This window comes from Sminthopsis crassicaudata, chromosome 1 (genome assembly GCF_048593235.1).
Source record: "Sminthopsis crassicaudata isolate SCR6 chromosome 1, ASM4859323v1, whole genome shotgun sequence".
Lineage (NCBI taxonomy): Eukaryota > Metazoa > Chordata > Mammalia > Dasyuromorphia > Dasyuridae > Sminthopsis > Sminthopsis crassicaudata.
Window position 1 is genome coordinate 667,800,448 of NC_133617.1, and position 12,247 is coordinate 667,812,694.

General features: G+C 33.5%; 1 protein-coding gene across 7 annotated transcripts in view; it reads right to left on the reverse strand.

Moving 5' to 3' along the window:
• NKTR (natural killer cell triggering receptor) overlaps positions 1 to 12,247 on the reverse strand; it is a 58,608-nt gene that overhangs the window by 26,161 nt on the left and 20,200 nt on the right. For 6 of the 7 annotated variants that reach the window (XM_074283186.1, XM_074283185.1, XM_074283184.1 and 3 more), the window contains 4 exons: positions 5,487 to 5,516; positions 4,620 to 4,765; positions 3,086 to 3,311; positions 2,352 to 2,504 (listed from right to left, as the gene is read on the reverse strand). In XM_074283186.1, coding sequence (XP_074139287.1) covers positions 2,352 to 2,504; positions 3,086 to 3,311; positions 4,620 to 4,765; positions 5,487 to 5,516 — 555 coding nt within the window. The remainder of the gene's footprint in view (positions 1 to 2,351; positions 2,505 to 3,085; positions 3,312 to 4,619; positions 4,766 to 5,486; positions 5,517 to 12,247) is intronic. The other variant, XM_074283187.1, reaches the window with a different exon arrangement.

A 12,247-nucleotide genomic window follows, 5' to 3' on the forward strand; every position in this document is an offset into this window, starting at 1 on the left:
AAGCTGCTGATAGAAGCAGCAACATGTAATGGAAAACACTGGATTTGTAAGACTCTGGGTTCATATGACAGCTCTACTATTTATTATCTTTGTGACACTGGATAAGTCACTTAATTTCTCTGGGTCTTTTTTCCTCCCCTGTAAAATGGGGGGTGTGGGGATGGAGGGGGTTAAACTAATAGCTCATAGTTCTACATCTATTATCCTTAGTTTCTTTATCTGAAAAATAGAGATAAAAATCTAATCACTTATCTAAATGTGAATTATCTGTGTCAATGTTAAGTAGCTTTTAATTAGAGCAAACCCTTAATAGGTCTATCTCTTTTCTAATTCTGTCCCATTCCTTTCTATCAGCTGCTATTTTTCCCTGCTGTTAAACTATTTGCAATGTCTATAATCTGCTGCCTTGTTTTACAAACAATTTTAAATTAATGGACCTAAGAATGGTTCTACCCTCTCATGCAGAATAAAATGCATCATGGGCTTTGGTGACTATCAACTGCCTTATTCAGATTTGCTCTGTTAATGATTGCTGAGATTCAAGTTATTCTAACCCCAATTCAATTAAATAAGCATTTATTAAGTACAAACCATGCTAAACCAAAGAACAGTATTATGGGTAGGACATAAAAAGTCTGAAGCATGCGGCCAGGCATTTCCTGGAGACATTTCCTTATAATCTACCTGGCAAGGGAAGAAAGGCAGAAAAACTTGGACACAAACAACTATGCCATAAATCACAAATGAAAGTCAGAAAACTACCAAGGAAAGTCTAGGTATGCAGTGTGTCTTGAGAAATCTGCTAGGAAAACATTACTTTCATCTGCAGCTAGGGATAAGAATAGTAAAGGGAGGACAAGAATGAGAGACAACAAACAGTCCAATCTGACTGGAATACTGAGTGCATGATGAGAACTAGCATGAGTCACTCCTACTGAAGGGAATGCAATCCTCACTCTTTAGGCCTTTCTTGCCTATCCTAGGGCATGCTTTCTTTTAGTCAGCGCAACTGACTGGAGGAGAATCTCGACTCTGCCACACTGTCCCCCTCCCCACATCACTATGCCATATACACAGAGAAAAGTGATCCCTCCATTCTGGAATTTCATCTGGGCCAGAGCTGTCCTGGACTAGAGAGTGGAGGCCTCCTTCACCTGGATCGAGCACCAGTATCCAGCATGCATAGGATCCTGCTTTCTATCCTTCTGTCAAAAGTCTACCAACATAACCCAAACTTCCCTTTTCACCCTTTCTTCAGAGAACAAGAATGAAATCAGTCATTACCATTACCCTTAAAAAAGCACAACTTACACTGCTCCATCATAGCTCTGCTCACAAACTCTCTCCCTGCCTAGCCCAAAGGTCCCTTCCTGATTCTTGTTTGATGATCTCACATATGTTAAGTAACTTAAAGGCAGCAGAGGCCATCTCATTGTGTTTTTTTTACTCTGTACTGGGCATATGGTAAAGTACTTAGTATTTCTTATATGAAGGAATAAGGCTAGAGAAGTTGAAAAGAGCCATACTGTGGAAGTTTCTGATGCAGGATCAGGATTTATACTTTCTTTGGTAATGCAATAGAAAGTTACTACAGATTTCTGAGAGGGGGATAATAATTAAAGTACTATAATAAAACAGATTATATAGGTAGCTATGGGAAGGAGATAAGAGGATATAAAAGGGATAAACAAGAAACAAGAAGACCAATTAAGAGAATAATCTAATAATATTAATAATTCTCTTTTAAGAATTTAGGGAAAAAGAAAAGATGCGGTCCTGAAGTAGGATGGTGGCTGTGGAATCCAAGAGGAAGGGACAGATTGCAACAGACACTGCCAAGCAAAAATGAATGCTTTAAGAAACAAATGTCTAAGAGAAGGCCTCTTAGAGACCTCTAAGTCATTAAGATCTCTAAGAGAACTGAATTAGCCAATGCAACATCAATAACAAAATGACATACACATTTTGTTTTTACAACAGAGGGACTGTCACTGACTGGCAAGAGAAAGGAATCTGTGGCACCAATTCTTATTAATTTTGCCATGCTTCTTATTAATTTTGCACTATTAAAATTCCAAGTTATTTGCAACTATTATATACAATTCAAAACTCAAATATGATTAAAGTTTCTTAGTCATTAATCTTCCTTGTTCCTTCTGAGGTAATTCTTTTCAAACTAGTGTAGGTAAGACATACTCTACACTAACCCTTACTTTGGAGTACTAAAAAGCTACAGCCTCTTCTTGATTATCTTAAACTATCATCTTTTAGTGAGTAGTGGAACAAACTAAACATTAGCTGAAAGGATTCCACACTAGAAAAAAAACAAGGTTAAAAACCATTCTACTTACGGTTCAGGTTCCACAGTGACAATTGGCATATCTCTTCTTAGTAAGAAACGATTTTCAGGTACTGGAGGAATCTCTTCAGGTCGAACTACTGGCTTTTCCCTTTTGGTATTTAAATCCATTCTTTTTTCACTTGTATCACTTCTTTCAGAGTGACTTTAAAAAGCAAATGAAACCATCTCCAATTAAAATGTAAAAAGTTATTTCACAAGAAAAAAGTCATATGAAAATATCAAATGTTGGCAAACTTTAAAAAGGTTAACTGTATAATGTTAATTATATAGGTAATCACAAATCACAAAATTTCAGAAAAGCTCCTTCACAAAAGATAAGTCAACTCATTTATCATTCAAGGGCAAAATTTAATATTTTTCGTCTGAAATATTCAAACCAACCCAGGTAAGAGGAAAAAAAAATACCCATGGAAATAAAAGGTGCTCACTCTTCTTTTTTTTCCTCTCTTTCTCCTTCTCTCCCCCCCCCCCCCCACAAAATTATGTATTTCTCCCCCAGGAGTCTAAAATATTTTCCATCTTCAAGCCCATGCAACTTGATAGATAATGGGCTTATAATGATTTTCCAAATAGTTTTAATGATAACAAAAAATGCCATAATTCTTCAGTGTGAATTGACTCAAGTTTTCTAAACTATACTCATCTGTATAATTCTTTCAGATAGTTGGCTTTTGTCACTACCCATCACTTTTCTCAACAAGCCTATGTTGTATTATCACCTACCCCCTCTGACTTGATGACTGTTTAATCCTCTGTTCTTCTTGCTTATTACTCTCCTCTTTTCGTCTCTTTTTAGAACGTTTTACTTTGAGTCTCCGCTTGTGTTTTCGTCTTCTACTTCTCTCATTTTCAGCTTCACTATCAGAAGATGATTCTGAAGAGGAGGATGAATTAGAAGAAGAATCTGAGTCTTCTGAATGAGTTGATAGCCTCCGTTTTTTCTCCAAAGCTTTTAAAGAGATATTAGCAGAAAAATAGACAGTTATAATGCCTAACTGATGAAAAACGTGATTACACAATTATATAATTAGTACAAAATATCTAAAACTAAACACAGCAAGAAGCAGATCTCATATAACTGAGCAAACTCAGAAAACACAGCTCTTCATTCCCTTGTCCTATTCTTTCAATCCCCAAATAGTTTTAGGAATAAAGCAGTAAGTTAAGAGGACAAGTGTTTGTTAGCTGGTTTTTAGATATTTTTAAAACCATAATTGTAAAAAAGAAGAGAATAAAAGGATGAAAACTAGAAGTGGTGAAAATGGAGGAGTTAATAATTCTGATGCTTCTTTTCAACCAGCTACTATCATTTCCCAAATACAAGAGTTCACGCACAGTGTATACAGTGCCAAAATCTAAACTTCTGTATTAAAAGAGAATTCATACATATCACAACATGACCCCAATTTGCTGAAGAAGAAGAAAACTACTACTCCAAAGTAGAATTACCACCTTAATGAGAAAACAAGGTCCAGACAAGGCATTCACTTGATTGAAGAGTGTCTTCACAATTTCCTACCTCAGTGTTTCTCAAATTTTGGGCCCTGAAATTATGTTCACAGTTCCCTACAATTGTAGCATTAAGGGAATGTGTATATGTATATATATTTATATGCATTATATATGACACAAAATGAAAGAGGCAAACTGAACATTATTTCCATAAGGAAAAATATGGCACAAAATGAAAGAAGCAAACTGAACATTATTTTCATAATGAAAAATTATTGTCCACATTCTGATAATTTCATATTTAATATTTTTAGAGAAAAACTTATGCTAGCTGACAAAATTTCTCACAAAATCCTCACTAATATCAAAACACTAAGATTTGAAGAACTCGGGAACCTGTTTTTTGCATTTTTAGCTGACAGATTTGGATGACTAAATTGATTTACCAACCAAGTAAATGCAAGTATTCCAAAAGACTTAGTACACTTTGAAGACCTGGAGGCTTAAAAATACACTATAAATTTTAGAACACCCTACAAATGATCATAAAGTAAATTTAGTAAACAATTTTTCAGATTACTAAAAAAAATGTTTCACTGAATCTTTCTGATTATTAAGAATTTAAAGTTTAACAAAACAAAAAGACATCCCAAAATAACAGCTTTCCATTGCAATAGTTAATTGTTCTTTATTCTACCATTATACACATATATCCCCCAAGATCAATAGACAACATTAATATTTACTTCTGCAACTTATTTTAGGGCATTAAAAAGGGAGTGAAAGGTGGTAGAAAATCTCTTACCATCTTTTGCTGATTTTGTAACAAGTACCCCACAGTCAATAACTCGTACATCTGCATAAGGTCGGCTTGCTGCATCAGTTTTCAGATTTTCAATTTGTTCAATCACTTCAAAACCAGAAATAACCAATCCAAAAACAACATGTACGCTGTAGCAATATAAAGTTCAAAAAAAAAGCATTAGTTAGGTAAGTAATAATGATTACTTTAAAAGTCTTTATCTATTTAAAATGAGATCTAGTATTTCATTCAGTTGGCAAACAGAATCTAAATTTAAAACCTGTACTAGTCTTCTAAATTAGTATTTTGGACATTAATCAAAGTAAAATGTCATAATAATTTTTAAGTGCTTTGAGTTTTATAAAGTACAACATTCCCTAATGTAATCAATGAGAAGGACCAATGTAGCCAATGTGAAATGGTAGAAAAAAACCTGAACAGGGTCAAGAGACCTAAAGTTCAAGTCCAAGCTGTGCAATTTACTAGTAGCTGAGTAACTTTGCCCAAGTCACTTAAAACTCTCCAGGCCATAATTTTCCCATCTTTAAAAATCAATGTACTAGGGCAGCTAGATGGTGTAGTGAATAAAGCATCGTTCTCGGGAGTCAGGAGAACCAGACTTCAAATCTAGACCTAGTCAACTACTAATACTAACTGTATGACCCTGGGCAAGTCACTTAACCCTGATTCCCAAAACGAAGCAACAACAACAAAAATCTGTATGCCCAAAGAATATTCTGTGATTTTCTGAAGACCAAAAAAGAGGACTTGTCAACTCCATGTACAAATCAACATCTGCTCCACTGCAATCAAAGGATTTTAATCATTTATACTATCATTATAATGCCAATGTAAATGGACAACTCTTACCCATCCAAGTGTGGTGCGGGCTTTGTGGTTCTGATTAAGTAAACATCAACATGGAGAAGATGGCAAAACCCAGGCATTCATATGAAGAATGTGGAATGATTTAAATCGAATGGTATAGAAAACAAAAGAGGTGAAGGTAAAGAAAAAAGGGGAAAAAAATTCAATTATTCATTTGACAAAAAACAAAAACAAAAACCTTAAAACTGTTTACAGCATCCATTTTACTGATGAATTCAAATTTTGAGATTTAACATTATACTGAATTATAGAATCAAATTACCAAAGAAATGTTTATTTTTTAGGAAAAAATACATATATAATATACATTTGATTTAGACTCATGTCCACAAACACAGGTGGAAAAGTACTTAAGACAATGAGGATAATTAAAAAGAATAAAGCAATTTAACATTTGCCCTACAAGGGGTTAAAAGTGCTACCAACATTTCTCCAATGAATTTAAGTAATTCCTCCATTATATAGACTATTTTTCCACACCAACTCTGTGGTTTAAAAAAAAAAAAAATCATCAGTGAACCCATCCACACTAAGCCAGCTTCAGGGAGATTTTGACAGTATTGTTCAAAGAACTGCTCAGTTCTCTTCCTTGTTTGGTATTCACAAATATAGCAGCAAAAGTGAAATTTTCTGCAGAGTTCAATATCTTGTGAAAATAAACTATGGGGGAAGCATATGGCCCATTATGACACAATATTCTGGACCATGGGGGGAAAAAATATAATGTTCCTATTTCTGCTGGAGCAACAGTGTTTCAGGTTCAAATTATGCAAATATAGGATTATGGTGATGAAAATTTAAACATAAGCTAATTACCCTGTTGTGCACATTAAATATGATGTTGAAATTCAGCTAAGCAACAGGAGATAAACAGACTCGGAATTACACCTCATATGCCTTTCAGGTTATGAGGAAAAAAACAGTTATTTGGGAGAAAGGAAGAGATACCATGCTGCATAAAAATTGTAAACTTTTTAGCTTATCCCAAGGAGATTGTCGTACTCATTTTTTAGAGAAATTCTAAAACTTATAAACCAAAGAAAGAAAAATCCACAACTTCAATAGTAGCAATAAAAGTCATTATTCTAAATGTTATCTTTTCTATTATACCCTCAATTTAAAAAAGAATTGTCATGATCATGTTCATAGTCAAATAAACTCAGCCATCCAGAAGATGCTATTTGGTCAAAAAAAAAATATAATGAGAACTAAGGAAAATTCTCAAAAATTAAAAAAAAATTAAAAAGATCAAGAAGAACCTGTTTTTCCTTTCAAAGCCACAAATTTTAAAATTATGGTTGGAACTCTAGAAACTAGAAACTCAAGCTAATGTGGTTAAAAAATAAATTTAAAATACAGGCAGCAGAAATGCAGAGAACTAGTAATTCTTAACAAAATACAATCATCAACTAGCATCAAAATACTACTTTGGACAATAAGCACTTTTGAGCATGGAATGTTTCTATTATAAGTCACCAAACCACACTCAAAATGGGAAAAATAAATTTCTAGGGAAAGCTACTGTTATATCACGAGGTAGTTGTTAGAACACTTTAAAAGAATCTAAAAATATTAGGTGACTATTAGGGACTACTGTATAAGGGAAATGGACAAGACATATAGAAACTATTATCATGGGGAACGCTTATGATGATGTGACTAAGATGTAGCTCTTTCTCTTCAGATTCCCTTATCTTTCGCAAATCATCTTATGCTGGACAAATAATCAGAAAGTATTCATTCTAAATTTGATTCTTTTATGCATCACTCAACCCTAAAACATACTGGCAAATAGATTTACAGTACAACTTTTGTAGGAAATGCTGAAATGACAGCTCTCTGACTCACAACAGTACTCTAACAATTGAATATGGAATGGTTATGACAGTCAATTTTGACTCCAATTCAACTGAGATAGAAGATGAACGTAAATGAGATATCTGCACTAACTGTATACTACCTACCTCACAGGATAAACCTTAAAGTGCTACAGAAAAGTGAGCTATTATCATGGTGAGGAAAACATTATTTTGAAAGCAAAAGCAATTATTTCTTTCAAAGAATTTTCTTTAGCTGTCCTTCCAAGAATAAACAAAGATAAATTTCAATTGCATTTGCACTTCAGAACACAAAAATGTAAATCTATTTAAAGGGATTAAATTATTTAACAAGAATATTGAAAAGTATTCAAATTAACATGCACAGTCTAACTAGTAACAGTCAAGAAAACTAAAGTGAAACATAATTTTAATGCCCAGTCAATATTTTCTGCATTTTCTCTTTGGGTTTCAACACAAAATCTGGATGAATGGCTAAGGAGACAAGCCAAATCAGCTAAAGCAAAAAAATCAGGTGATTTGTTCAAAGTTAAAATGGGCAAAGAACTTTTATGCAACTAATTACATTTATGTTTTAAAATCACAGCTTTAAAAATTAACAATTTTAGACAGTCCAAATTGATAAAGAAACTCATCTAGTCTAAGTACACACACACACACACACACAGGTATCAGATATATAAAGTAACAATTTATAAAAAGCATTTACCAAAGATCAAAACACTTCCACACATATTATTCCGAATTTTCCAAGTTCACCAGACATGGGTTATTGGTTTTATGTAAAATATATCTCTACACTAAAGCGATTTAATAAACTCATTATAGTCATATTTTTTTCATTAAAGGAGCTTAGTGGAAACAAGCCACTAAAATTTCTTTTTAGTGAATTAACCAACTAGTGATTGTCTGACATATACTATGGCCAAAGTTCATTTTCTGATCAAGCAAGAGGATTTTATTTTATTATTAAAAGGACTCAACATACTAACACAAGATTCAATGCACATAACAATATGATCAAAAAGATAAAGGCAAAGACAGAGAAAGAAAGGAGAGAGCCTTAGAGTAATGAGACATTACCTTTGGAGCGCACGGTGTAACACTGTTTCTGTAAATTTTACACAAAAATGGCAAGAAATAAATTGTAATACATTTTAAGACAAGACTGAATCTATGTTTTAATATCAATACAAATTTGAAATTAATTATTTTCAAGTTTATGCAAAGCAAGAAAGCTTTTAAAATGGAGGGCTCTAAATTTTCTTTCACACATAATCTAATCTGTAAAAGCTAAATTAAATTTTTCTGAAGCATTGATTGAACTGGGGAGCCTTAATACTGCAAAGGTAACAGTATCGACAAACCCTAATTATGAAACTCTGTAAACACTTCTTTTTCCCAAATCCCAGAAATTGGCTGAGACAATTGGTATCTTTCTTTAAAATAAGGGTACAGTGTTGTCAATACAAAGTTAAAAAAAAAAAAAATCCAAAAGCCAGAGAGCAGTTTACTACCATTCTAGCAGTCTAAAGCCAAAATTTCAATGGAAAATTTGGGTTAGATTGTTCAAAGGAAATATTCATATTGAAAAAGAATTTTTACTAATACTCTTCATCTGGTGAATAACCAGTGTTCAATGCTTATAAAACGCAGCAATTTTGAAGTCCCACATCACATTGGCCCATGACCAGGAATCAACAAAAGAATGAATGTCCCCACGAACAGCCAGGATTCTGAAGTTATTTAATCCTGGAAACAAACCAATCAAAGCCCATCTGGAGCTCAAGGCCATGTACTCTCATTGGATTAAAAGAGTAAAGAGAGTTAAACATTCTAGAGTGGAGAGAACCCCTGTCACCTCACTTTAATTTTCTTGTCCTATCTATTTCTGGTACCTATCAGCTTGAAAATTAAATGTTTCAACAAAGGTAGAAATAATTTTCAAACCACTTGGAAAATATATAACACAAAGTACTTCTTTTGGCCAGAGGAGAAACAAGCTACACTTATGTACCAATCAGCCAATCAATTTAATAGTACTGCAAAGCTAAACAGAGCTATTCTGCATGTTCGTGTGAACAAACAAGTTGTCTTATGTTGAAAGAATTACTTCAAAAATTATAACAGTGGAAAAACTCTGGCAGCAGACTTGGCATACACTGATCTTGAACCATTTAATAAACTGTTTCTAATTTACTAACAAAGGCATTTGTACGTAAATTAGTTCCTGCCAACAAAGCACATTAAAACTCCCAAAATAAATGGACATGTTTTTATGTGGAAACTGCAAAAGTCTGCTGAACAATGAAAAATCTATACTTGCTAGGAATTCAAGATTTTGTGATTCTAGGATTCTCAAAAAATAATATAATAACACAAATACTTTTAAGAGCCAGTCTAAACTTACCTTTAAAAGTACTAGATTTTCCATTATTATAGATTTCCCAAAGCCACTGTAAACTGATTTCAGAGGTCCCAAAATTTTAAGATGATAACACTTATGCAAGAATTATCTAATATTACTGGTTACTAAAATGTTTAAAATCCCAAAATGTAGAAAGCCCTTCTCTAACTTGCTTCTAGTTTTAAAAAATAAAGCATACCAAATTCCATCATTAGGATCAAAGCTCTTCCAAGAATTCACTTGAAAAAACACTTGCTAATATGAGGCCACCGAAACATGAAGCAACATTAAAGCTGTGGTCAATTGGGATTACAACTAACAAATAAATGGGTCATAACTTTTATTTATGGAAATAAATGCCAAGGTGTTCCAAATAATAAACACTACAATTTTATGTGCTACTTAAAAATGTTAGTCTTCCTATATTGGATTACTTGCTGTCAAATTGCAGGCAAAAGTACTGTTATCCAATTGTCAAGTGTTTTGATATTAAAAGTATCACTAGGGGCTGGTAAAGAGCTAGGACAAAACAGAGCTGCCTCATGTTCCCCATTTGCTCACTTAAATCTATAGACTACCTAACAATAATACTTGGTTATCCTTTATTTTAGTAGTTTTTCAATTTTTTTCACAGCCATGTTATTTTTTTAAAAAGACAAAATGCCAAAATTTTTCTTAAGATTCAAATAAAAATTTCCACTTTTACTAAAAATCAACTTCCCATAATATATTAATGTCCTATAACAAACTTAAAAAAAAAAATCTTAAATACCTGAGTAAAAACTGCTTTCTGCAGTTCCTGTAGTTAAGGTTAAAAAAAAAAAAAAAAGTTGCAAGAACTGCAAAGGTGTCTTGGAGCATTGTATAAAATCAGTAAGCACTACTCTAATAACTTTCATGAGGTATTTGAGGAAGCAATTACTAATAATCTTGATTTATACAATGTCCAAGACACCTTTGCAATATTGCAAATCACAAGTATTATGAAGAGCCTAATGTAAATCATAAAAACCAAATTCTAAAATTTAATAAATGTTAAAAAACTGTCCTGCATAGTTGGAGAGACAGAAAGAAAGGAGGAAATGGCAGGAGAGAGAGAGAGAGAGAGAGAGAGAGAGAGAGAGAGAGAGAGAGAGAGAGAGAGAGAGAGAGAGAGAGAGAGAGAGAGAGAGAGAGAGAGAGAGAGAGAGAGAGAGAGGAGAGAGAGAGAGAGAGAGAGAAAGAGAGAGAGAGAGAACGAGAGAGAGAGAGAGAGAGAGAGAGAGAGAGAGAGAGAGAGAGAGAGAGAGAGAGGAGAGAGAGAGAGAGAGAGAGAGAGAGAGAGAGAGAGCAAGAAAGAGAGAAGGAGAAAGGAAGAAAGAAGAGAGGAAAGGGGAGAGAAAGAAACAGAGAGACAGAGACAGAGACAGACTGACAGACTGAGACTGACTGGGACTATATTTCCTGATTTTTTTTTTCCCCTAGACTGCGGACTCCCACGAGTCTCCCAAATCTTAGAAAACATACCAAAACAATTAATTTTTACAAAGTTATTCATATAACACCATTGCCTTTCTTTTAAAAGCCCATTGTAAATAAGACCTTCTCTGAACTACTGATAAACAGCCCATTTTACAAAAAGATAATGAAAATCTGGGAGCCTGAATGGTCTTGAAAGAATATTAATACTAATAATTAGAGACACAATAATATAAGTAGTTTTTCCCCAGCATCCCTTTCATTTTCTTATACTCCATAAAGTCTTCCTAATTAATTAAAATAAATCCACTGGCACAGCAAATGGACATTAAAAGATTTTTGCAACTAGAGCATTTGGACTCTTGCCTATCAATATCTTCCAGCGTAAATTTCCCATAAATGACTTGTTTCTCCCCAGCTATTCTAGTTCCTTGAATGTCTTCCTCTATAAAATGAAAGGATTTGACTAGGTACTACCTCTAAGGGCAATTCCAGCACCAACATTCTAAGATGCTATGATTCCCATTTACTCTGGTTTCATTTAGATCTTTCCCTAAAAATCGGCAGACAAACAGAAGAGAGTCAACATTCTTATTCAACTTAATCCCAAGTGACTGAACTGCAGCATATGCCATGAAACTTACCAATTTCCCAAGTTTTCACTCAGGATTCTAAGCATAAATAAAATGAAAAACATCACTTATTTCAAGTGAATTACGATGCTTTGTTAAGAATTATTTTCTCAGGTAACAGTACTTTCATTAGTCCCTTGCTGTGTTTTCAACAACAAAATTTCCACAAACTAATAGGATTAAATAAATAGCTATTTTAAAGAACCTAATTTCAGGGAGAGCAATCTTCCAGGAATTCTAACATATTTAATATGTGTTGGGAAAAAAGAGAACAACAAAAGCATACAAAACCAAAGAATCTACCTGGAAATCTTTAGTTTCCACTCAGAGAACATCTTACCCAGGGACAAACACCTGTTTCTAATGCCACATCACACTTTATACACCTTCAATTTCCCTTAGGGAGAC